The sequence below is a fragment of the Rhipicephalus microplus genome, chromosome 1 (assembly GCF_043290135.1).
Source record: "Rhipicephalus microplus isolate Deutch F79 chromosome 1, USDA_Rmic, whole genome shotgun sequence".
Taxonomy (NCBI): Eukaryota; Metazoa; Arthropoda; class Arachnida; order Ixodida; family Ixodidae; genus Rhipicephalus; species Rhipicephalus microplus.
In genome coordinates, this window is record NC_134700.1 from 5774123 (window position 1) to 5799620 (window position 25498).

General features: G+C 46.2%; 2 protein-coding genes across 17 annotated transcripts in view; one reads left to right on the plus strand and one right to left on the minus strand.

Moving 5' to 3' along the window:
* Window positions 1-25498, minus strand: part of Gcat (Glycine C-acetyltransferase) — a 367236-nt gene that overhangs the window by 237268 nt on the left and 104470 nt on the right. For all 8 annotated transcript variants that reach the window (XR_012893994.1, XR_012893933.1, XM_075887558.1 and 5 more), the window contains one exon: window positions 18565-18647. Coding sequence is in view for 6 of the 8 variants with exons in the window: in XM_075887558.1 (XP_075743673.1) it covers window positions 18565-18647 (83 nt within the window). In the remaining 2 variants the exon portion in view is untranslated. The remainder of the gene's footprint in view (window positions 1-18564; window positions 18648-25498) is intronic.
* Window positions 1-25498, plus strand: part of LOC119178211 (uncharacterized) — a 241075-nt gene that overhangs the window by 47682 nt on the left and 167895 nt on the right. The window contains exon 1 of one of the 9 annotated variants that reach the window (XM_075891550.1): window positions 1445-1584. The exons of the other annotated variants lie outside the window; for them this stretch is intronic. Within the exon in view, the coding sequence (XP_075747665.1) occupies window positions 1567-1584 (18 nt within the window). The 5' untranslated portion in view covers window positions 1445-1566. Of the gene's footprint in view, window positions 1-1444; window positions 1585-25498 lie in introns of those variants that run through there. 9 annotated transcript variants of the gene reach the window in all.

The following is a 25498-nucleotide window of genomic DNA, read 5'->3' on the forward strand; positions in this document are numbered from 1 at the left end:
CTGAAACTGAAAGCATAAAGGCCAGCTTTACTGGCAGCATCTCGTCTTTCACAGCCGTCTCGACATGAGCATAGCTGCCACACGCTGGAAGTTTCTTTTCTTTCTTGACACGCTCAACATATTTGACCACATTTGGGAGGACTTGCAGTGCCCTAGCAAGAGCCTTGCCATTTTCCAGCCAGCGCACTGAGCAAAACTTTAGCGGAAACAGTATGCTCCCTGTGAAATTGACATAGTCGGCTCGGCGTGCAGGGACGTTTTTGAACAAATTGTGCAAGCTTCTAAGAAACACTACTGTGTTCCACTTTGTCACATTGTGGCCTGTTTTAAATGCACCACTTACAACGTGCAGTCCGCAGCTTCCAATGTCCACAACATTCTGATTTCCATCAGACGCAGAAAACTCTTGCTTCAACGACTTCAAATTGACGTTTGGACTATCCATCGAAAGTTGAAGTATTTTTGCCGGCTCAATGTTCTCAGTGGCCTTTTTGAAAGCGGCAGCTAAATCTTCTGCGCGAGTGTGTCCTAAAAAACAGGACGTCAGGTAGCGGGTTTTGACAACGTCGTCAGCTGGGTCCCAAAACCTGATCAAAACGTCCATTTGCTCTTTCTGAGCAATTTTGTTCAGGGACTCGTCAAAAGCCACGACCACGTGTGCGACACTATGCAGCTTTGATAGCAGCCTGTTTCGGAAGTACGGGGCTATACCGTAACAAATTGTATAGCCAACTTTGTCCTTACCAAGTTGCAACTTCTTCGCGACGTCGCACATGGGGAACATGATGGGAAAAAGCGCCGCTGACGCTGCTGCTGAACGAAACGATCCATGGGTCGCTATAGTGTTCAGACACCAAACAACTTCTGCTTTCGTGACACATTTTTTGACCAGAAACCCATTTAAGGATGCCTTCCCGTCAGGCGCGACGGCCACCGGTTTAGCAGGCACGCTTTCAGCACTCGTGCTTGGCACAGTCAATACACATTCACTCGTAGTCGTAGCAGTCATGGAACACGGCAAGTTGGGTCCAGCACCGAAAAACGCGCGGATGTTTGTCTGGGAAGCACTTTGCACAATGCTCACAGCAGTTAGGTGTTTCTTGCTCACAGCGTGACTGGAGACAGCAGCGATGCCCATATTGCTAAGCGAGAAAGTCTTCTGGCATGCTGCACAGTGAGCCTTACTTGTATCGTTCGGCACTGCTCTAATCCATGAGGCGTGCTCGGATATTTCCACGTTCACCCAATCAGGGTTAAACGAACACTTCTTCGCAAGAGGCATAGCAACTCACTGCATGCTCACGGAATCACAAGAAGAATGGCAATATGGCTGCAGCCCAGGCATCTTGATATGTGGATTGGATTGGATTGGATCCGATCTGGATTACCATATTTGCTCTACTACTGTTTTTGTATCCCAGTCCAATTTACGCACCTGTAAACTACACATTTCAGTAAAAAAATAATTACGACTCGCATATTCTGTGCACCTTGCCCTCTGCTGATGGCACTTCCAGCCTAACCAGAAAACCCTCAAGCCGAGCCGAGATTGCGGCCAAGACAAACATGCACAATTTTATGCGCGTGAGTAACGTTGTACTCGGAAAGTAGAAGCGCCAGCTATGCACTGCTTTTTTTTAACTATGCTTCTGCTTAGCTGTTCTGTGTGGTTTAAGGAGCGATTTTTAAAGCTTTGATTAATGCTAATGAATATTTTCGTGACGATCTGAAAGACTACAGTCAGTTTCCATGACCTGGCCGGATTTTTCAGAACTTCCCTGACTTTTCCCTGACTTTTCCAGGCGTGTTCAAATTCCCTGACTTTTCCAGGTTTTCCAGGTTTTCCAGGTTGGTAGACACCCTGGCGACTGTATCTCGGATGCTGAACGCGCCTTGAGGTTCCAGTGGGTCATTCTGTTCCCCGACGGCCGTCAAACGCGCTGTTCGCCGCCCGCTAAGCCGGCGCGTCTGTTTTTTTTTTTAGTGGTCGCAAGTCCGCCAAATAAACGGACCTCCTTCTATTTCTACTAACCTCCCGGTCTCCTGACTTCGGGCTACCCTCACTCTTACGTGACAATATATTCGGCGTACCAACCCTTTCTAACTTGCTGCCCTCTTTCGCAAAGGGGGAAAAATAGTGTGAGCGCTGACTACGTACTTCATCTTCATCTGTTTGACAAAACAATTGTAGTAATCATCATCGTATGTCACGCAGGCTGGGTCTTTTTGGCTCGTGCACCTAGATTAAAGAGATAACCTGGTTACTGCCGTACCGGACGTGGTCTCATAATATATATATATATATATATATATATATATATATATATATATATATATATATATATATATATATATATATATATATATATATATATATATATATAGGAAAGGAGCGTATACCTAAGGGCTCGTGTTTCCGTGTTTTGACACAATATTAATGAGATATAACAGACAATAATGCCAATGAATGTATAGCGGAAGTTATTAAAACTAATGTAATGTAAATAGGAAAAAAAAAGTGGGTAAAAAATAACTTGCCGTGAGCAGGCACGGAAAGTTATTTGCTCACGGCAACCTGCTCACGGCAAGTTATTTTTTCACCCACTTTTCTTTCTTCTTATTTAGATTACATTGGTTCTAATAACTTCCTCTACACATTCCTTGGCATTTTTGTCAGTTAGATCTCATTATTATATATATATATATATATATATATATATATATATATATATATATATATATATATATATATATATATATATATATATATATATAGTGTGTGATTCTTAGCAATGCAGCAGAGGGTGCTAAGAATCTCTGGACTACAGGCCGCCATTGGAACCTCAACTTGGCAACGTTTAACGCTAGAACCTTATCTAGTGAGGGAAGTCTAGCTGTACTATTCGAGGAGCTAGAGGGTGTTAAATGGGATATAATAGGGCTCAGTGAGGTCAGGAGGACAGATGAGGCCTATACTGTGCTACAGAATGGGCACGTCCTTTGCTATCGGGGCTTGGCAGACAGAAGAGAACTGGGAGTGGGGTTCCTAATTCACAGAAACACAGCTGGCAACATAGAGGAATACTATAGCATTAATGAAAGGGTGGTAGGTATTGTATCTAAACAGAATAAAAGATACAAGATGAAGGTAGTACAGGCTTACGCGCCTACATCCAGCCATGATGACGCTTCAGTTGAAAGCTTCTATGAAGACGTGGAATCGGCAATGAGTAAGGTAAAAACACAGTATACTATAGTGATGGGCGACTTTAATGCAAAGGTAGGGAAGAAGCAGGCTGGAGACCAGGCAGTAGGAGATTATGGCATCGGCACTAGAAACGCCAGAGGAGAGCTACTAGTAGAATTCTCAGAACGCAATAATTTGCGAATTTAGAATACCTTCTACCGAAAACGAGAAAACCGCAAGTGGACATGGAGGAGCCCTAATGGCGAAAATAAGAACGAAATAGACTTCATAATGACTGCACACCCAGGAATCGTGCAGGATGTGGAACTGGTTGGCAAGGTACGATGCAGTGACCATAGAATGGTACGGTCTCGAATTCGCCTAGACTTAAAGAAGGAACGACAGAAACTAATACGCAAGAAGCCAATCAATGAGCTAGCACTGAGAGGGAAAGTACAGGAATTCAGAGTGTCGCTGCAGAACAGGTACTCGGCTCTTAGTGAGGAAACCAACCTTAGCGTAGATACAATGAATGATAATCTGACGAGTATCATTACGGAGTGTGCAGTGGAAGTTGGAGGCAGGGTAGTTAGACAGGACACTGGCAAGCTTTCACAGGAAGCGAAGAACCTAATTAAAAAGCGTCAAATCATGAAAGTGTCAAGTACAACAGACAAAATAGAACTGGCAGAGCTTTCGAAGTTGATTAATAGACGTAAAGTATGCGATGTAAGAAAGTATAACATGGAGAGAATGGAACACGCTCTGAAAAACGGAAGAAGCGGTCAAAGCAGTGAAGAGGAAACTTGGGATAGGCAAAAGTCGGATGTATGCACTAAGGGACAAAGAAGGCAAAATAACTACCAATATGGATAGGATAGTTAAAATAGCGGAGGAGTTTTACAGAGACCTGTACAGCAGCCGAGACAACCACGACCTTAATACTATAAGAACTAGCAGTAACCCAGATGACACCCCACCAGTAATGATAGAAGAAGTCAGAAAAGCTTTGGAGAGCATGCAAAGAGGCAAAGCTGCTGGTGAGGATCAGGTAACATCATATCTGCTGAAAGATGGAGGACAGATTGTGTTAGAAAAACTAGCCACCCTGTTTACGAGGTGTCTCCTGACGGGAAGGGTACCAGAGTCTTGGAAGAACGCTAACATCATCTTAATACATAAGAAAGGAGATGACAAGGACTTGAAGAATTACAGGCCGATCAGCTTGCTCTCTGTAGTATATGTGACGTAAGAAGGTAGCGACGGTTGGTAGAAGCAGAGAAGGAAGAAGTGACAGTAGAATAAACATGGCGTATGAGCCAGGCCACGTCGCCCAGTCATCATAGCGTCACACGAGTCGGCAGGATGGAGACCTGCCTGCCCCTTCATCAGTCACTCATCATCGATGCAGTTCCCCAGACAGTTCCCAGAAGACCCCCTGACCGTACATTGACTACCGAATCATCGCCTAGGAGGACAACGACTACGTCACCGGTGAGGCATTCAAATTTTACCTAATTCACATATTCGAGAACGATAAGTCATGGCAAAAAATCAAAGACGAGATGATTACCCGATTCAATGACTATGACCAAGACTTCCTCATTACCGACCATCTGCATACAACCACTCTCGGCCGTCACAGTCCACGCTTATTCAAGAAACGTGGCGTTCCACCAGGTTTCTCTTCACGAAAGTCGGCATTTTCAAAGTCGTGGCACTAACATACGACACGAGATGTCACTCACCCTACTGATGCCTTTCATGCTTCGTCTCGCATACATGGTCCACCACCTGGTTTTCTACGACGCAGCTCTTCAAAGGCTCCTAACGGTCACTATTCGTGTCATAAGGATGCCTTGTTCATGGTAGACCAGCTAACACATGGGGAAAATACCAAACAACGCCAAGATGACTTAAAGAGTGAAAATCAGTCTTCACGCAATAGAGCAGCTTACTCCCCATCTCGCAGACTTGGCCCGCCTCCTGGTTTTCCATCGCTTGGCTCTTTCGTGACTCAGAATGTCCATCTCACATCTAGCACGCTCACAATGGTCGGGATAGAGCTGCGGAGCTCGGACGATGCTACGCCAAGCCCTGGACTTACCACCCAGATTCATGCGCCAGAACAGCTCGCATCGTTAGTTGCACAGAAAGAGGGCCATTCACAACTCAAGCCTTACCGAACTACCCTTGTTGCGGTGTTGCCACCCAGTGCGCAGCCACCAGAAACTCCAAACACAGAAGGCTCAGACGCATCGAACGTCGCATGCTACCAGGCGCAAGAACCACTCATAGTGAGTCGCGAAGAAGAAGCCCCTGATGAACTATCTGTCAACTCTGAATGTTTTTTTGTCGCAAGAGTTCATTTCCACGGCACCGCAGACTTGCCAAAGTTTGCTATTTCAACCTGGTGATGCGACGTCACATGTGGTACCCTCATGCAGTGGTCACCAATCCAAGAATCGAACCAATTCAGAAGCAAATCATACATCAAACCTCGTACACAGTTGTCTTTCAGAAGCGTCCTTAATCAACCACGTCACAGAAGCCTCTGAAGAGCAGGCTAGCAATGATGGCACACCACCAACCATGCCCGATAAGCAAGAAACCTGTTCACCATGCATCAGCTGTCTACAGGACGCGTCAAACCTCAAATTAAATGAATGTCCCATTCCGGAAGGCTTGCCACTACAGCCATCTCCTGAGCATCATCAGCAAAGCAAGCATAGCCAAGCGCGCAACCTCATGCGACAACAAAATAGACTGCAACGAAGGCATCGACGATTGCAAAATTCAACGGAAGCATACTCACCAATTGAAAAACAGCGGAAAATAAGATCTCTAACCCAAAAAGTATTCCAAGACGTCAAATTTTCTCGCACAGAGAAAAGTCGCCAGAGACGCTCCCTGCGCCTGCAGTTACACAGACCGCAACACCACGGAAAACGCCAAGAAAGATGCGGAAGCACTTCTTGCATACCGCCAGCCCGCAGGCATCCCGCCGTCACAATCCGTCAAGAAGCACGCATTTTAGAAGCAAAGCGTCTGTCGCAGCCACGACTCAGAATCCAACGCATGAGACATCCGACCTTCCAACGCTACAAGGACTCCCAACTTTGTTCGTTCTTCCATACTAACCAGGTTGTGCCATCATCATTTTTAACGCTGAAGGCATGGTTATCCTCTCCAGAACGCAACAGGCAACCTCGCCCACCTGAGGTCTCCTAGATATCACCGGACTGCCTTTCCTGTGAACATTTTGTGCAAGTGCATGGAACCGCCGTGTGGCATGGAACTACTGCATTTTCTGGCATTATTTTTTTATTATAAGACTCCATTTGTTCATGCTTTCTAGATTGTAGCTCGCGCATTCTTTCCGGGGAGGGGGAATCATGTGACGTAAGAAGGTAGCGACGGTTGGTAGAAGCAGAGAAGGAAGGAGTGACAGTAGAATAAACATAGCGTATGAGCCAGGCCACATCGCCCAGTCATCATAGCGTCACATATACAAGCTATTTACAGAGGTAATTGCTAACAGAGTAAAGAAAACATTAGAATTCAATCAGCCAAAGGAACAAGCAGGATTTCGAACAGGCTACTCACCAACCGACCACATTCATACTATCAATCAGGTAATAGAGAAATGCTCAGAATACAACCAACCACTATACATAGCCTTCATAGATTACGAGAAGGCGTTTGATTCAGTAGAAATATCAGCAGTCGCGCAGGCACTGCGGAATCAGGGCGTCGGCGAAGCATATATAGACATCCTGGAAGAAATCTACAGGGGATCAACTGCTAGCATAGTGGTTCATAAAGAAAGCAACAGAATACCAATCAAGAAGGGTGTAAGGCAGGGGGACACAATCTCCCCAATGCTATTTACCGCGTGCTTACAAGAGGTTTTCAGAAGCCTAGAATGGGAACAGTTAGGGATAAGAGTTAATGGAGAATGCCTTAGTAACCTGCGCTTCGCCGATGACATTGCATTGCTGAGTAACTCAGGGGACGAATTGCAACTCATGATTACGGAGTTAGACAAGGAGAGCAGAAAGGTGGGTCTTAAAATTAATCTGCAGAAAACGAAAGTAATGTACAACAACCTCGGAAAGGAGCAGCGCTTCGAGATAGGTAATAGTGCACTTGAAGTTGTAAAAGACTATGTCTACTTAGGGCAGGTAATAACCGCAGAGCCTAACCACGACATAGAAGTAACTAGAAGAATAAGAATGGGGTGGAGCACATTCGGCAAGCACTCTCAAATTATGACAGGTAGATTGCCACTATCCCTCAAGAGGAAGGTATATAACAGCTGTATCTTGCCGGTACTTAGCTACGGAGCAGAAACCTGGAGACTTACAAAGAGGGTTCAGCTTAAATTGAGGACGACGCAGTGAGCAATGGAAAGAAAAATGGTAGGTGTAACCTTAAGAGATAAGAAGAGACCAGAGTGGATTAGGGGACAAACGGGGGTTTAGGATATCATAGTTGAAATGAAGAAGAGGAAATGGACATGGGCCGGGAACGTAGCGCGTAGACAGGATAACCGCTGGTCATTAAGGGTAACTAACTGGATTCCCAGAGAAGGGAAGTGGGTTAGGGGGAGACAGAAGATTAGGTGGGCAGATGAGATTAAGAAGTTTGCGGGTATAAATTGGCAGCAGCAAGCACAGGACCGGGTTAACTGGCGGAACATGGGAGAGGCCTTTGTCCTGCAGTGGACGTAGTCAGGCTGATGATGATGATGATAGTGGGAGTAATAATTCAATAGGCCATTTAGTCTTCGTGAAGGTATGGGATATGGCACAACAAGAGCGTTGTCAACAAGGATAAATATATTTCCCAACAGTTTCGGGAGGGGTGGTGGTGGTGGTAAAAAACATTTATTTCAGAAAAAGTCTACTAGAGAGTGCCGACGTGGCCCATCGGCGTGCTAGAGTGGCAAGACCCTATTCCGGGACGCCAGTGGAGCTGGAAGCTGCCCGTGCGCGCTCCACCAAGGAGCGTTGTGCAGCCAAGGTAGAGCAGCCGAGCAGGTGCTCCTCCCAAGCCTCTCGGGAGGGGTCCTCCCTTCATCAGGGGATGAGTTATACCAACATGAACTTCATAACTTCGTTGCTGCCGCTTCCCTCTCGCCTTGAAAGATGTTTGCGAGAGTGAGAGAACTAAAAAAAGAAAGAAAAAGAAAAAGAAAAAAGAAAAAAGAAGAAAGACGAAAAAGAAAAAGGAAAAAAAAGAAAAAGAAAAAAAAAGAGAAGAAAAAGAAAGTAAAAAAGAGGAAGAACCACGGTCAACAATGAGAACGAAACCAAATGTCCGTGTACGTCCACATCCGGTTCTTATCCCGTGCTAGTCTGTTCTCGACGTGTGTCAGGCCACCCAAGATTGTCGCCGCGGTGGCGGGAGGGGTTTCCCCTTAATGGGTCGATCGGCTCTTTACCTTTCATCTTCGTCCGTTTCCCTTCAACGGTCATCAAGTGGTAGGCAAACATAAAGACTTTGTATGTGCATGTGAAAAAAAGGAAAAAAGAAAAAAAAAGAAAAGAAACAAAAAAACAAGAAAGGACAGTGTACACGTACGAGTCAGTCAGAAAAAACAAACATGGTCTCCAGCTAACAATCTTTGTCACCAATTTCCTCCTGGCTTACTTCTCGGAGGCAGGAGAGTCTTTCGGGGTCCTCGTTAAAGCCGGCTACAAATGTTAGAAGTTTGAAAATAAAATATGCCTCACTCTGTTCGCGCTCGCGCCTGTTTGAGAAACCGGGCTTCAGTCTCTCGCAAACATCTTTTAAGGCGAGAGGGACGCGGAAGCAACGAAGTTTGGAAGTTCATGTTAGTATAACTCATCCCCTGATGAAGGGAGGACTCCTCCCGAAACTGTTGGGAAATAAATATATTTATCCTTGTTGACAACGCTCCCGTTGTGCCATATCTTATATATATATATATATATATATATATATATATATATATAATTGTTTCCACGTACGTCGTGCTTTCTCGCTTCCGTTTTTACTACAGAGCCAGTGCGCTTCCTTCCTCGCTACGTCTATATATATATATATATATATATATATATATATATATATATACCATGATATGCGAAAGATAGCGCTTACTACAATAAATTTAAAACTCTCCACACATCCACACCGCCTGTGGCTTGAGAACAATCAATGCAATTAACACAATACAAAAGCATTTAATCACTAATTACACTCTTGCACGACCGTCATCATGTGGGGCACAATGTGAAGCATGTGAAATAAACAACGTTGTAGACCAAGCAAAACGTGTCTAACCTGATCAAGAAGCATGAACCTGTGTAGCGAGAGAGGAAGACGAGACGGCGGCCAACATGGTCGTGTCGATCTCTCGCCACTTTATTCCACGCCTCAAACGGAGCCACGGTGGCTGTCCGCGTCCGACACACCAAGTGCGCTAGCTTGTTCTCATCCTCGCGCAGCTCGAGCTCACATCAGCTGCGCGAGAGGCGCGGCGCGGTGATTGAGAAAATGATGATGGTGATGATGGCACTACAGGGCTCCCCCCCTAGCGCTTTGCGCGATTTGAAGGCATATGAAAAAAAGAAAGAGAGCGACAAATGCTATATACATGAACGACAATCCATAAAGTGTTCATTTGGCAAGTCCAGGTTGTCAACGTTTATGGGCCATCGGTAAGCAGTGTGTCTCCGGTGGACGACTCTGGGAGAAGCGCAAGGGACGAAGAAGGAAGTGCCGGGTCGCTGTGGTTGTCAACAAGCGGGTCTTACGATGACCTGGTCGGACAGGCCGAGAGTGGACCGTGTGTCGAGTGGTCATGCTGCTAACATCGGCAGAGGGTCGGCAGTGCGGGTTTTGACGTTGGGGTCGACGCAACACAGACCTCAAAGTCGAGCGGCGTCTGACGTGCCGGTATAGATAGACGTGCCGACGCACGCAGGAACGTGTCCTAACAATGCCGCCAAGTGTACGGTGGGTAGTCGGGTACACGACTAGTGGTGGGACATTGCGTCGGATAGGCCGAGTAGGCGCTTGCGCCGTCTTCAGGGCTGTGACTGCAACTCGTGGCTGCGTAGCAGGGCGGCTCAAAAGTTGCGCAATGTGTGACGCCAAGCACGTTGTCGTCGTCGACGTAGGGTAATGAGTGGTAGACACGTATGAGGTATGAGCGTCGTCGCGGTTGTGACACACGAGCTGGCGTTGTGGACACGCGTCTGGTTGTTGCCGTCCGGAGGCAGAGGCTCCGGGGAATGGTGGTGGTGGAACCCAGTCAGCGTGGGCTCGCCCGGAGTATTGGACGGGACACCTGTGCTCGTGTGATGACCTCCGGTAGTCCGCGTACGAGGGTTGGCGTGCAGGTCTGCATAATTGATGGCTGCCTCTAGCCAACACCCCCTAGATTGCTCCACCACAGGCGTGGTATGCCTGGTGAGCCCTGTCTGAAGCGGACCGGGCACGTCGTCCTCAAGCGCGTCAGTCATAGTCGCAGCATCTTGGAAGCTTGGCCGTGGTTGATGGCTGGTGGCTTTAACTTCAGCTGCGGGAAACTGCGAGGACGATGGCGGTCGTTGCTGGCAGGACGTGCAGAGCATTGAGGCTGGTAGAGAGTCGCCTTCGGACATCGGGGAGGGTGAAGGTTCCGCAACCAGGAGGTTAATAGCGGGCGTGACAATGCCCATAGTCGTGGTAGCCACCAGGGCGTTCGGTGAAGTTGCCATCGTAGAACCTGATGTGTCAGCCGTGTTGTGAGCCATGGAGATCGGCCGAGACGAGCCAGTGGTAAGCATGCCTGCAGCGTCCTCGGCCGAGGACGATGAAAACACAAACCTCGTGGCTGACTGGTTGCATTCAGCCCAAATGTCGAGAACCTTGGCGGATGGGCAGTCGGGCGCAGGACACACGTCGCTAGTGGCCAGACGAGAGGTTAAGTCTCGTTTATCGGACGTTGTTGAAGGCGAAAGCTTCGAGGTCGGGAAGTCAATAACGGGGGAAAGGTCACCTGTGCCAGGCTCCGAGGCAGGCGGCAAGGTGGTCGTCATGGAGTCTGGTGGGGCCACGGTTGGTAGCACACGTTGCGACGCAGTGACAGCCCCAAAGTCGCAGGTCCCTGGAAGCGGTCAGTACGTAAGGCTGTTGCGGGCGAGCACCGCAGTGCAGAGGGCATCGTAAGGCTGCGGGCTGGTGCTTGAAGTGGCAGCGAGATGACGCAACTCTACCGGAAGGGCGTCATGAAGAATGGCGTGCATCAGCGGCTGGTCCGTGACGCCATTCAATGCAAGAACGGCATCGAGCTGCCTGAACCATACCTTGGGGTAGGTCGATTGGAACGGCAGCACTGGCGGGCAGAGTTGCGGGAACATGGCAGCGGGCCGCTCGGCGAAGGGCGTGTTCTCCGGATCACCAATGTAGCGAGAGAGGAAGACGAGACGGCGGCCAACTTGGTCGTGTCGTTCTCTCGCCACTTTATTCACGTCCACGTCCGACACACCAAGTGCGCTAGCTTGTTCTCATCCTCGCGCAGCTCGAGCTCGCATCAGCTGCACGAGAGGCGCGGCGTGGTGATTGATGGTGATGATGGCCCTACACATGTAACCAATAATTGCAAAAGGTTTCAGTGCAGTGTCGGGTTCAACCCACTGCTAACCCCGGGACCACACGTTTCAGCTTTCGCTGGTTAACCATTAGTACGGAGTGCTTGGGCAGCAATTTTTTCATGCTCCTGTCGCTTGCTGAAGCTCATACAGATTCGTACTATAACCTTGAGAAAAATTGGGCAGTGCGATCGTTCAACTATTGCGTGAATGATGGGAAGTACACAGTCAGGATCGAATCGCGTTAGCGAACTGCCTACGGCTCTCCTCAGTTTCAATTTGGTTCTGCGCGCAGTAGCTTCACTTGGCCTACAGTGTTCAAAGGCATGCGTATATGTGTTTGTAGGGGAGCGGCGCAAGGAACCGTATCTTGTTAAAAGTGGTCGGAGCATACCAGCTCCTCTGGTTTAGGCAATGTTGCATATTTATGGTTGGTATTTGATAGTTTTAGCAAAGTGTCATTCACGTACCGATCCCCACTAATATTAAATCTGTAATTTACCAAGAAAACTTCACAGATTTCACTTATAGTGTGCATAATTATGTATTCCCTAGGTGCACTCAACGTGGCTGCAAAACAACGATGAAGCTATATCCCCTTAATGATCTGCTGAAGCTCCCGGCGTTAAAAAAGTCTCTACTGCACTGCACTGAATGCTCATTGCAGCGGAGTGAGAGATACGTTGTATACAAACCACTGCTTTCACAATCTTTCTGCGCATTCCTAATGACTTGTTTTTGGGCTAGTTGGTGCATACTTGGTGCTGAAGACTAAAGAAAGGGCCCGGTTGAAGAAAGGGCCCGGTTGTATCAGTAATACATCTATTGTGTTGTACGCAACAGAAATGCATTTTTTTGGATAACTTAGTGCCTTGCTCATGACGCTGTGCGATGTTTGTTGGCTGTGCACGCATGCGCGGTTTTGTCTTCTTTCCAGTGCGTTTACTAGACGGTCATTAAACAGTTGGTAGTTGGCACTGTTCTGTCCTCTCTCCTGCCCTTCCTGCTTCACGTTATGTTTTTTGCGCCTCAATCTTCAGCACCAAGTATGCACCAACTAGCCCAAAAACAAGTCCTTTAGGAATACCTTTCTCGTACAGTGGACTCCGGTTGCCTTTGGATCGGACATACTATGTCTTTAAGTCTCCCTGATGCGTACACGGTGTGTCAGAACATCGTGGCGGCGACATGCCAAGCGCGTTATCTAGGATTTTGCATTAGAAAAGGAATCCCGCCCAGGGAAGTCACTTCACTCCTCGGCGCCATTATTCCTTCGTGGGGCCATATTAGAAGAATGGTCAAGATTTGGCGTTCTGAGCTAGGCTGCCAAGTGAGGTTGTTCAACGACATTCTCAGGGGCCTGTGCCACACCAATTTTCCTTCATGGGTGGCTACCAGGAAGCTAAAGGACTACCGCAACGTGGTGAGTACTGCCATTAAAAGCACATGGAGCTGTATGCTTTCCTGTCTGCTGAGGAGTATGACCAAGACCTCTACCAAAAAAGACCGCACCGAGAGGCTAAGAATTATCGGGGATACCAACGTTGATGATAATACAGTATATCTCCTCAATAAGGTCCCTAAATATGGCCTAGAGCCTAAAGTTGCGGCACAGGACCTTCTTGCATGGAATCGGCAATTAGCAAGGAAGGCGCCACAAGAACAACGTGAACGCTGCGTGCTGGAAGGCGTTGACAGTCTACACAAGGCTGCCCCGAAAGCTGATTCTGGGCGACAAGTGGGTGTGTTGCAACGTGAAGTGACATGTTTTAGAGACAATGAACTCTGTCTGATGCTTCCAGATAAGGAAGGTGGGTTTGTGGCCTTATCCAGGCACTCCTATAATGAAAAATCAAGAGAGGCCATCAACAAGAACTTCAAGCCTGAAAAAGTGAGGCTATCTAAAGTCAAGAAAAAAGTTGTCTCTTTGTGTGAAGAAATTGGGTGCTAATCTTTGGCTAAACAGATAAGCAGAAGCAAAAAGGATTCCCTTACTGCTTTCTTCAGTGCTAAGACGCATAAAGCCGACGTACCTTTCCGCACCATCATTAGCAAGCCTGGAACTTGGCAATATCAGGTTAGCAGTTTTTTGCTCAAATCCCTAAAACTTCTTGAAGTTCATGACCCTTTCTTGACAAAAATTTCTGATGAAGTATTTGGGTTTATCCAAGGAAACCATGAAATAGGCAAACTTTTTTTCCGTAGATGTAAGTGACCTTTTTTACTCGGTTCCGCATCCGGAGCTACTTCGGGCAGTTAAGCAGTGTATAGAAGATAGTGGCGAAACCACATTTGTGTCTAAAACGGAGATGTCGCCCGCCAATTTCGTTACCCTCTTAGAAGCTTATCTCAACCACACTTTCGTTTCTTTTGAACATGGCATGTTTTTACAGAGGAAGAGCATTTGCATTGGGTCACGGGTAGCACCGATTTTATGTGACGTCTTTTTATCATCCTTTGACCACACACTACAAAGTGTTTTTACTTCATCTCATCCATATGTCCTTAAAGTATTTAGATATGTAGATGATTTTTTAGTTGTTATTGACAATAGATGCCCTTTTGCTTTTCCTGTGATGGCTGAGCAGGTTTTAGATGTTTTTAGAGCAAACTGTAAGGGGCTCACGTTCACTAATGAACTTCCGGAAGATAGCTCCTTGCAGTTTTTGGACCATAACCTGACAATTTCGGCTGGTCACGTATGCTGTGCGTACCTGCCTCAGAGTAAGAAGGAGTTGTTACTTTACGATTCAGCGCATTCAAAGACTGAAACGCGGAATCGCTATACTTTGCTTAGAGTTGGCACTACGCAGATCGTGTGAGCATGTTATGCAAGCTAGCTTTATGCGTCAACTTCTAAGACTTTCCAAGGCCGGCTACCCTCAGTTCGTAATTAGTTCCGTAGTGGAATACTTGCTGCAGAAGGTGAAAGGCAGAGTGTCTAATGCAAATGCGTGCCCGAAGGAGAGAGAGTGGGTTAAGCCTGAGGTGGTCCCGTATATACACCGTGTGAGCCATAACCTCAAGAAGGTGGCTTCCCGTTATGGTGTTCCGGTTGTTTTTTCAGCTCCCAACAAACTTGCTCAATTGTGCCCACGTATCACATGCGATGAGCGAAGGGGCTACCAGAAGCAGCACACAATACTTTTTAGGGGCTGCGCACAAGGCGTGGTATATGGGACTCCCCTTGGGAGTGGCAAGTTTTATATCGGTCAAACGGGGCGTTGCATTAATGACAGACTGAGGGAGCATGCCAATAGTTTAGGCAAAAGTGAGCATGCACATCTTCCAGCGCACTGTAAAGCCTGCGGATGTGTGACATTGTTTGAAAAAACGGTGATTCTTGGTAGGAGCAAAAAACAAACAGCTAGAGAGCTCTTGGAAGCCTATTTTATCAAAAAGAAAGGGCCCGGTTGTATCAGTGATACATCTATTGTGTTGTACGCAACAGAAATGCGGTTTTTGAATAACTTAGTGCCTTGCTCATGACTCTGTGCGATGTTTGTTGGCTGTGCACGCATGCGCGGTTTTGTCTTCTTTCCAGTGCGTTTCCTAGACGGTCATTAAACAGTTGGTAGTTGGCGCTGTTCTGTCCTCTCTCCTGCTCTTCCTGCTTCACGCTATGTTTTTTGCGCCTCAGTCTTCAGCACCTTTTTATGTATGAGCACACGTTCCTGCCATTGGTATGAAAAAATGTGTTTATTATTTACTGTTAGATACAATATTTCTATTTCCATAAATTGATGATGCATATTCCGAGTTCAAGACGCATGTTCATTTTCACCATTTAAAAAAATTTCGTCGATATTTGCTAGCGCCGAAGCTCGAGAAGAATTCCTAGCAGTGTAAAATACCCCAGTTCGGTTGAATTTTTCTCGGTATTGGGTCAATATCGAGGTCACGCAGAGTTCCTGCAATCAATTTTATATTCGGAAGGATGAAGCAAGTCTTTATTGAAAATAAGTTCATGCAACTTTATTTCATTCTCGGTGAACGGGGGCCGCGAATGTCAAGAACGAAATCCACCCGAAGCAGATACGAAGCTTCTGCTTTCCATAAATCCCATTGTGGTTGGAGTCTGGTGTCTGCCCTGTTATTACATAGCCTGAAATCTAGGAACCCAGCGTTCATAAAACACATAGACAAGGCAAGTAAGACAAACACATAGGCTGAGGCTTACGGCCGTCGTGTTTTTTGGAAGCTGGGTTCTTCGATTCCAAGCCATGATGGTCGAAGTTCCGTGCAATCAGCCTCGCGTGCCTCACGTAGACATTTCAAAAAATTAATTTGAGCGTAAACACACAACGCACTCACGCACACATATACACCTAGGCATCAAACACGCACAACACTGTGTTTGTGTGTGTATGCGTGAATGTGACGTGTGTTTGCACTTAAATTAATTTTTTGCAATGAGCTACCAACTAGCTCAACAAGTTCTTTTACCTGCGCAGACACTCACTCCAGATTTCACTCTAGGCTTTGTGTTATAAAATTTTACGCTGAAATTGTGGCCTGCTCAATTGGCATCAGCAGTGCATTTGCTGATCATTGAGGACACTGTGGTGTGAAAACACTCGCCGACTTTGGTCGTTCTAGTGAATGCGGGGACGACCGGTGTAATTTTGCGACCAGTGAATAGGCTTGAGTGCACAAACGCGAACAGCTGAATCAATTCTCAAAGAAACGCTGTCACACCGATAATGCTGGAATGTTCGATGCCGCATGTATACATGCGTACACATCTTGCTACAGGTCAGTTTTACCAACGACCAACGCTCTCTTCAATGCTATCATTGCATAGTGTGTATCGCTGTAATCTGACCTTCTGTTTTTCGGCCACAAAGTTGGCAAAATAAAGAGTTTCACCTTAGAAAGCTGAAGCCCAACATCAAGGTGTAACGAAGTGTGCTGTTGCAATGAGCCAATGTTTATTCCCTACGAAATCTATACTTACCAGAACTATCAAGTAACAAAGGCTTGGTGTGTTGAATGTGAAATTTTAGGCTCTATAATAGGGCTTGCCATCTTGACCAAATAGGCAAAACAGTGCCTCAGTCAAGTCTGTGAATGACACAGAGTAAAGCAGCTGGGGGATGATGGAAGCCTCTGATGAAAAATTTGTAAACAGGGGGTGCGGGCCAGAGCCAACAAGTGTCAAAAGATCCCTCTAGTAAAAAAATTGGGAACATCGGCTAGTTGGTAATAAAAGACACTGACACTGAAATTTTGGTTGTGACATTTTGCTGCAATAAGTGACCTTGTGCCTGGCAATGCCAAAATTTAATCGTAAATGCTCTAACATAATGTATAAGTAATGCTATCAATGTTAATTGGGACAAAGTTTAGAATCACTTCAAAAAGCCCACCTAAATTGTAAGAAACTAGTGCCCTAGCCAAAGAGTGCCCAAAAGCTCATGCCCTCAAGATTCGCTGACAATGAAGGGGCAGATTTCAAAACGAGAAAGTGGTGAAGAATGAAACGATGTGGGTGCTTCGGGTGTGTCCCCCTCGGGGAAAGAAAAGAAAGAATCATTCCTGGCGTAAGCAGCCAAAACCACCTTGAAAGCAGCCCGTCGTGCGAGAGGTGCAAGGAACCACGGCCCGCGTTGAATGCCAGTCATGGCTTATTATGCACCCTGCGAATGTTCTGCAATATCAACGGTACTCGTTTTTTTTATTGTGATAGCAATTATATGGACACTATCGGTCGGTTTCAGCAGCCGGTGTTAGTATCGGCCGCCATTCACCAAATATATATATATGTATCTATATATATGAAAACAAAAAAATAAAAATCCAGAAAAAGACTCAGGAATGCGGAATCTTTTGTTCATGAGTGCACAGTGTTAGCCACTCAGCTATGTAGGAGAACCTCCTTCAATGTTTAAACGGCAAGCTATTCATATCTTTCACATAGTGCTAGTGATGCCGATCTCGGGGGAAAAAAGACTGATTCAAGTATTACCAGCGAGATGGCGCAATTAGCAGGCTCGGCGCCCAGGTCGTCGCGATGCGCCGATGCGGGCTCATCTTCCATGCATTCTTTGTGCCACGGAGAGGGAAGGGGCTTATCCGCGCACTTATCTAGTGATAGGGGAGAACTGCGCGCCTTCAGCTTTCACAGGAACGATTGAGTTTAGTTGCCGGGCGAACTAAAGTTACTTCGCTCAGTGCACAGGCCCCGTTTGCAAAAATAGAAGTAACAAGTGCGACACTCGTTAGTTTGCACTCATCTGTACCTGCGATTATATATTGTGCATCGTTTTTGTTTAAACAACACATTAAGTGTCGAGCTGTAAACAATGTTAGTTTGCTCTCGTCTTGTGAGTGTTGTTTTCGTGCGTCATTTGTGTGTAAGCAGTGTGTTGCACATTTCAATCTGCTTGCCGTTCTCAGCGTTACATTCCAAGTTGTTGCTACCGCATTCATTGCTTCACTGCAGCGAAACTGTGACTTTTTATGAGCGTCAAGCTAGTGGCGATATTGCGAAGTGCTGAAAACTCAGATGACTAGCCATGCTTAGTTTAAAACCAAATTAAAAAATATTGAAGACAGCATTCGTTAGTCATGATAGGACACAATCGCTCACACATGCAGGGCAATAAAACAACACAAGCATCTCGGGTTTCCAAATTCGGTGTCAGGGGTCCTTTAGAAAGAATTTCTTCTTGCCTTTTTTCACTAGTAATCAGGACCAATTCAAGAATAAATGTTGTTCGTTTTCACTTCTAGTTAGGAATGCTCTAAAAAGTGAACAAGCTTTCCACCTACCTGCAGCGCCTCCTAGTGCCTTGCCCAGAGTAGAGTTGATGATGTCCACACGGCCAGAAATACCAAAGTGTTCCTCGGTACCCCTGCAATACATGACATATGCCAGGAATCTATTTATCCATGAGGCAAAAAAACAGATGTCTTGCTTTAATGAAGTGGCTGTCTAGAAGCCACAAACATCAATGACGACTGCCTGGCATGCACTGCAGAAGAGAGAAACATGTTTATTTATTTCCAATACCTCAAAGGCTGCCCCAATGAAAGAATTCTACATTAAGGGAGAACGAGGCACACATCTGAGCCAGTACAGTCAGAGGTAAAGGTAAAGCGATTGGGAGACCACTCACTAGCTGTGATATTGCCTAGCAGGAGTCATAGTGTCGTTTACATGCAAAGAAGGCCTACTGAGATCCGAGAAAAGTCTGTTCGCACTAAGGCCTTCAAATTTAGATGTTAAATTCGATTATCTCACATTTTATGTGCATAAACATTAACTTTATTTGCTTATGATGTTTGTAACTTAGGAGTAAAGCTATAGGGAGACACTATTCTCATAGACCAGTCATTCTGGCAAGCTTGTAACAGTACGAAACAATACATATAGGCTTGTGCAAATAGTAAATTTCAGGTTCGAAGCGAATAGTAATTTGGATAGAATAATTTCAAATCAAACTCGAATAGTATATATTGCATATTACAAAGATAAACTAGCATATTGGTCATGATACCATGCACAATATATTTTTCTTTTATTTGAAACAAGTCATAGGCAAACATCACTCTTTTTGGTTCGAAGGAAGCATTCTAAAACGGTAGTGTATGCGAACACAGATACAAGAAGGGCACCACAAAAGCATTTCTGGTGTTCTGACATCCTTCTTGTGTCCATGTTTGCACACCCCGTCTCTTTAGAATGAATACACTACCAACTCTTGGTTAATCTGAGTAGAAGCAACTTTGAAGAATAGCAGGATTCGACCTTTGCTAGAATGCAAGCAATAAGTTGTAAAATATGTTGTACTTTAAAACTTACTATACTTAGACCACACTTGCCAATATAGCAATCTTTTATACTTGAAAAAGAAAAAAAAAACTACATATTCATTACCCTTCAAGTAGAGCTTCGCAACAGTGCAGATTGTTGCTGTAGAGGTGTATTCATAGTATAATATTCCACTGTAAGGAAACCACCTTTATAGGAGGATTACATTTGGACTAATATAGACTTCATGCAAAATTGCTGCCATCTGTTGAAGGCTTAGTGAAGCTACTGATTCGGCGCCATTGAAGGCTTGTATTCAAATCGTATTGCTGTCGCTTGTGTCTGCTTTCAAAGTGTTCAATCAGGGCACAAACTTCAGATTGGCCTGTACACGTTACCAACATTTTATAGTTATACATTCACAATGATTACGTATTAAGAACTGTGTCAAAACAAGATGAAAGTACAAAGTTCTCACTGAGTCACATTTAGGCCTGTGATGATTGAGAATGAAGCCATATAAATTGGGTTATAAATCTTGTCTTTCTTTTTTATACCTATGTTAAACGGGCGTGCAAAAAAGTCTTTTACATTAGCAATCTTCTACGAAGTTGAAAGACTTTCATCAAAGGGGCGTTGTGGCATGGACACACGGCCCCAAGGATCTCTCTCTAGTGTTCTCTTTCAATGATGTGGCGCTAGCAATTAAAAGAGAAGCAATGAAAATAAAGCAATATATCTTGATACTGCCACACTCCGTTCATCAAGTTTTGTTACACTGTAAGTAATCTTCAGTACAAACCGCGTCTGAGAGTCTTCAGGGCTGTAGTAGATCATTTCGTTAAGAATATGCACACAACAGAAACCTTACAGATTATTCTCGAACCTACGTGGCCACTAGCGATAGCGCTGGCATATTCCACAGCGCATGTATAGATGCTAACGCACGCCAGAATTTCTCAGTTGATCGGCAGCCAGTGCTTGGCTCGCCACTATCGGTGCCAGCGTGTATCACTGTAATCTTCCGGTAACCTTCGGATTATTGATCATAAAGTTCGGACAAATAATGTTTCATCTCGGATCTGCAGTCTGCTCCCTTTGTCGACGCCACGAAGCGACCTGTTGACTTCGTGGCATATGGTGAATGTGCTGCTTCGCTCATGTACCGGACGCCCCCGTCAAGCTGTGAACCCAGCTCCAATCATGAAAGAGACGTCGACACCTACCTTGAGCACTGAGCTAGCCGCAGGCGACGAGCCCTGCATCTAGAGAATAGCGCACTACCAGATCTGACTCGCAAGCCCAAGGCCACGACCACTACAGCAACAACTATGACAGGCCCTGTGCCAATGCCCGCCATGGTTGTAATGCAGCAGTCAAGGAAGCCACCGACTTTCCATGGATCATCGTTTGAAAGCCTAAAGATTTGGCCTTGACACCTACGACCGAGTGGCCACCCTCAACCACTGGGACGCAGAAGAGAAGCTGCGTCGCGTCTACCTGGAAGTCGCAAAAAAGACCTGGTTCGAGAATCGGAAGTTTGCCATTTAAACCTGGGATCCCTTTCGCGGCACATTACCGAACACGTTCAGGAGCATCGCCTGCAAGGAAAAGGCTGCAGCGTTGCTGGTGACGAGGAACAGCTGACCTTGCTCCTGCATTATAAGGATTGATTTTCATCGCCGTGATACATTCAGCAGACTCCAGTCACGAAATATCGCATCATAACAGAGGAAAATGCCAGACCATTTTATCAGAATCCGTACAAGGTTTAATCACAAGAATGTGAAACTGTAAAGAGACAAGTCCACAAAGAGCTATTTGATGACATCATCCAGCGGTCAAAGAGAGTCCAGGGGCATGCCTCGTAGTGTTAGTGACGAAGAAGGATGGAACCCTACGTTTCTGTCACCGCTTGAACAAAATCACAAAGAAGGTTCTGTATCCTCTCTCACATATAGGCCATGCGCTGGATCAGCTCCACAACACGAAGTACTTTTCATTGATGGACCTTAAGGCTGGCTACTGGCAAATTGAAGTCAATGAGAGAGACCGAGAGCAGACTGAGTTTATAACACCAGACGGCCTCTTCGAGTTCAAGGTCATGCCCTTCGATCTTCGCTCAGCGCCTGAAAATTTTCAGCATGTTATGGATAGAGTACTAGCAGAATTGAAGGGGAAGACTTGCCTAGTGTACTCGGACGACGGCGTTGTGTTTTCCTCAAGCTTTGACGAGCATTTCCAGCACTTTCAAGCAGTAATACAAGCTATCAAGACCTGAAGCCACAAAAGCACAGATTCGTGTACGAGAAGCTTTTGTTCCTTGGGCACGCGATTAGCAAGTCTGGAGTCCATTCCGATCCGCAGAAAGCAGTCATAATTGTTATTCCTTGCTGCACAGCGACAAGAACGCAGTACGCTTATTTTTTCGCTTGCGCGCCTATTTCAGATGATTCATCAAAAATTTCGCCCGCATTTTCGAGCCACTTCATAATCTTACCAGGACCGACGTGGAGTTCAAGTGCTAAACGTCGCAGCAGGAGGCATTTGATGAACTAAAATAATGCCTACAAATGCCCTCGTTACTGGTGCATTTTAACGAATTTGCCGAGACACAAATACACATCGACGCAAGCAGTGTAGGACTCGACGCCGTTCCTGTGCACAAGACTAACGGACTTGAAAAGGTTATTAGTCATGCTAGCCGGTCAATAATCCAAAGAAGAAGCCAATTATTCTACAACAGAAAAGAAGTGCCTAGCCATCATCTGGGCTACGTCGAAGTTTTGCTCCTACCGCTACGGCAGGCCCTTCAAAGTTGTGAGCGACCACCACGCCTTGTGTCGGCTAGATACCTTGAAGGACTCTTTAGGCCGCCTCGTACAGTGGAGCCCGAGACTTCAAGAATATGACATCACCGTCGTCCAGCAGAAAGCACTTAGGCGCTGACTGCCTCTCGTGCTTGCGTTGACTGACCCGCCGCATGGTTACCCGGATGACGACTGCATCTTGGGAATGACAACAGCCCACGACTTTGCTGAACAACATCAAGCCGACCCAGAGCTTATGGGCCTAATATAATACCGCGAGGACAGGACCACTGTTGTTCCGAAGGTATTCAAGCGGGCACTTGAGTTGTTCTTGCTGTAAAATGGCCTTCTCCAAAAGAATTTCAATAAAGTATCTTCTTGTGGTTCCTTCAGCTCTGCGGCAAGAACTCCTCCAGGCTCTGCACGATGATCCAATGGCAGGACACCTTGGTGTTTCCCGCATGAGGCAAGGATACAAGAAAGGTATTATTGGCCACGCCTCATCGCTGACATCACTCATTACATGAGCAGATGTCAAGACCGTCAGCGACGGAAGACACCGCCCACAAGACCACCTGGCTTCCTCCAGCCAATGGAGCGTCCCCGGCGACCATTCCGGCTGATCGGGATGGATGTCCTGAGGCTGTTTTCAACTTCAGCTTGCAGAAATAAGTGGATTATCGTAGCTACTGATTACCTCACCCGCTATGCAGAAACAAGAGCCTTGCTCAAAGGCAGAGCCGCTGAAGTAGCTGAGTTCTTCGTTGAAAACGTCATTTTTCGACATGGCACGCCAGAGATTCTCATGACTGTCAGAGGTATGGTATTTAATGCTGACCTGATTCTGGAAATCCTGAAATACAGCCAGACAAGGCACCGCCGTACAATGGCGTACCACCCACAAACCAATGGTATGACCAAGCGGCTAAATAAGACCATCGCCTACATGCTGGCCATGTACGTTAATGTCAAACCCAAGACGTGGGACGCCATCCTTCCGTTCGTGACCTTTGCATACAACACAGCCAGGCAGGAGACGACGCAGATGACGCCAAACAAGGTGGTCTTCGGAAAGAACCAAGCAATGACACTTGGCGCCGTGCGAAGAAAAGCTCGAGGTCACCGTCTACTTGGTGCAGAAGACTGAGGCGCAAAAAAGTAACGAAAGGGTTTCTTTTGAACATGGCATATTTTTACAGAGGAAGGGCATTTGCATTGGGTCACGGGTAGCACCGATTTTATGTGACGTCTTTTTATCATCCTTTGACCACGCACTACAAAGTGTTTTTACTTCATCTCATCCATATGTCCTTAAAGTACTTAGATATGTAGATGATTTTTTAGTTGTTATTGACAATGGATGCCCTTTTCCTTTTCCTGTGATGGTTGAGCAGGTTTTAGATGTTTTTAGAGCAAATTCTAAGGGGCTCACGTTCACTAATGAACTTCTGGAAGATAGCTCCTTGCAGTTTTTAGACCTTAACCTGACAATTTTAGCTGGTCACTTATGCTGTGCGTACCTCCCTCGGAGTAAGAAGGAGTTGTTACTTTACAATTCAGCGCATTCAAAGACTGTGAAACGCGGAATCGCTCTACTTTGCTTAGAGTTGGTACTACGCAGATCGTGTAAGCATGTTATGCAAGCTAGCTTTATGCGTCAACTTCTAAGACTCTCCAAGGCCGGCTACCCTCAGTCCATAGTTAGTTCTGTTGTGGAATCCTTGCTGCAGAGGGTGAAAGGCAGAGTGTCTAATGCAAATGCGCGCCCGAAGGAGAGAAAGCGGGTTAAGCCTGAGGTGGTCCCGTATATACACCGTGTGAGCCAAAACCTCAAGAAGGTGGCTTCCCATTAGGGTGTTCCGGTTGGTTTTTCAGCTCCCAGCAAACTTGCTCAATTGTGCCCACGTATCAAATGCGATGAGCAAAGGGGCTGCCAGAAGCAGCACACAAGACTTTTTAGGCGCTGCGCACAAGGCGTGGTATATGGGACTCACCTAGGCTGTGGCAAGTTCTATATCGGTCAAACGGGGCATTGCGTTAATGACAGACTGAGGGAGCATGCCAATAGTTTAGGCAAAAGTGAGCATGCGCATCTTCCAGTGCACTGTAAAGCCTGCGGATGTGTGCCATTGTTTGAAAAAACGGTGATTCTTGGTAGGAGCAAAAAACAAACAGCTAGAGAGCTCTTGGAAGCCTATTTTAACAAAAAGAAAGGGCCCGGTTATATCAGTGATACATCTATTGTGTTGTACGCAACAGAAATGCATTTTTTGGATAACTTAGTGCCTTGCTCATGACTCTGTGCGATGTTTGTTGGCTGTGCACGCATGCGCGGTTTTGTCTTCTTTCCAGTGCGTTTCCCAGACGGTCATTAAACAGTTGGTAGTTGGCGCTGCTCTGTCCTCTCTCCTGCTCTTCCTGGTTCACGTTATGTTTTTTGCGCCTCAGTCTTCTGCACCAAGAATGCACTAACTAGCCCAAAAACAAGTCCTTTTGGTCCCCGTCTACGTTCAGCGTGCTGAAAAAGCTTGTTAACTCGACTGCCTGTGCATCAAGAATCAGCGGATGATTGACAACCACAGTTGCAATCTTCGAAGAAGCTTTGCGGAATACCAGCCCGGTTACCATGTTTGGGTATTGACGCCAATACACCGACAAAGACTTACCGAAAAACTTCTTCGACGGTACTTCGGACTGTACAGAGCAGTTGGACGCCCCGCCGTGGTGGTCTAGTGGCTAAGGTACTCGGCTGCTGACCCGCAGGTCGTGGGTTTGAATCCCGGCTGTGGCGGCTGCATTTCCGATGGAGGCGGAAATGTTGTAGGCCCGTGTGCTCAGATTTGAGTGCACGTTAAAGAACCCCAGGTGGTCGAAATTTCCGGAACCCTCCACTACGGCGTCTCTCATAATCATATGGTGGTTTTGGCACGTTAAACCCCACAAATCATCAATCAGAGTAGTTGGACGTCTGAGCCCACTTCCCTATGAGGTTGTCTCCAATGGCATAACGCACTCTCAACAGCGCCGTGCACGACCTGAAGTCGTCCATGTCGTGCTCCTAAAGCCATATCTTGCATGTTAGCAAACACGAGGACTGTATCTTTTTATTTATTATTGTGTTTGCTTGCTTGTGCTTACTGTT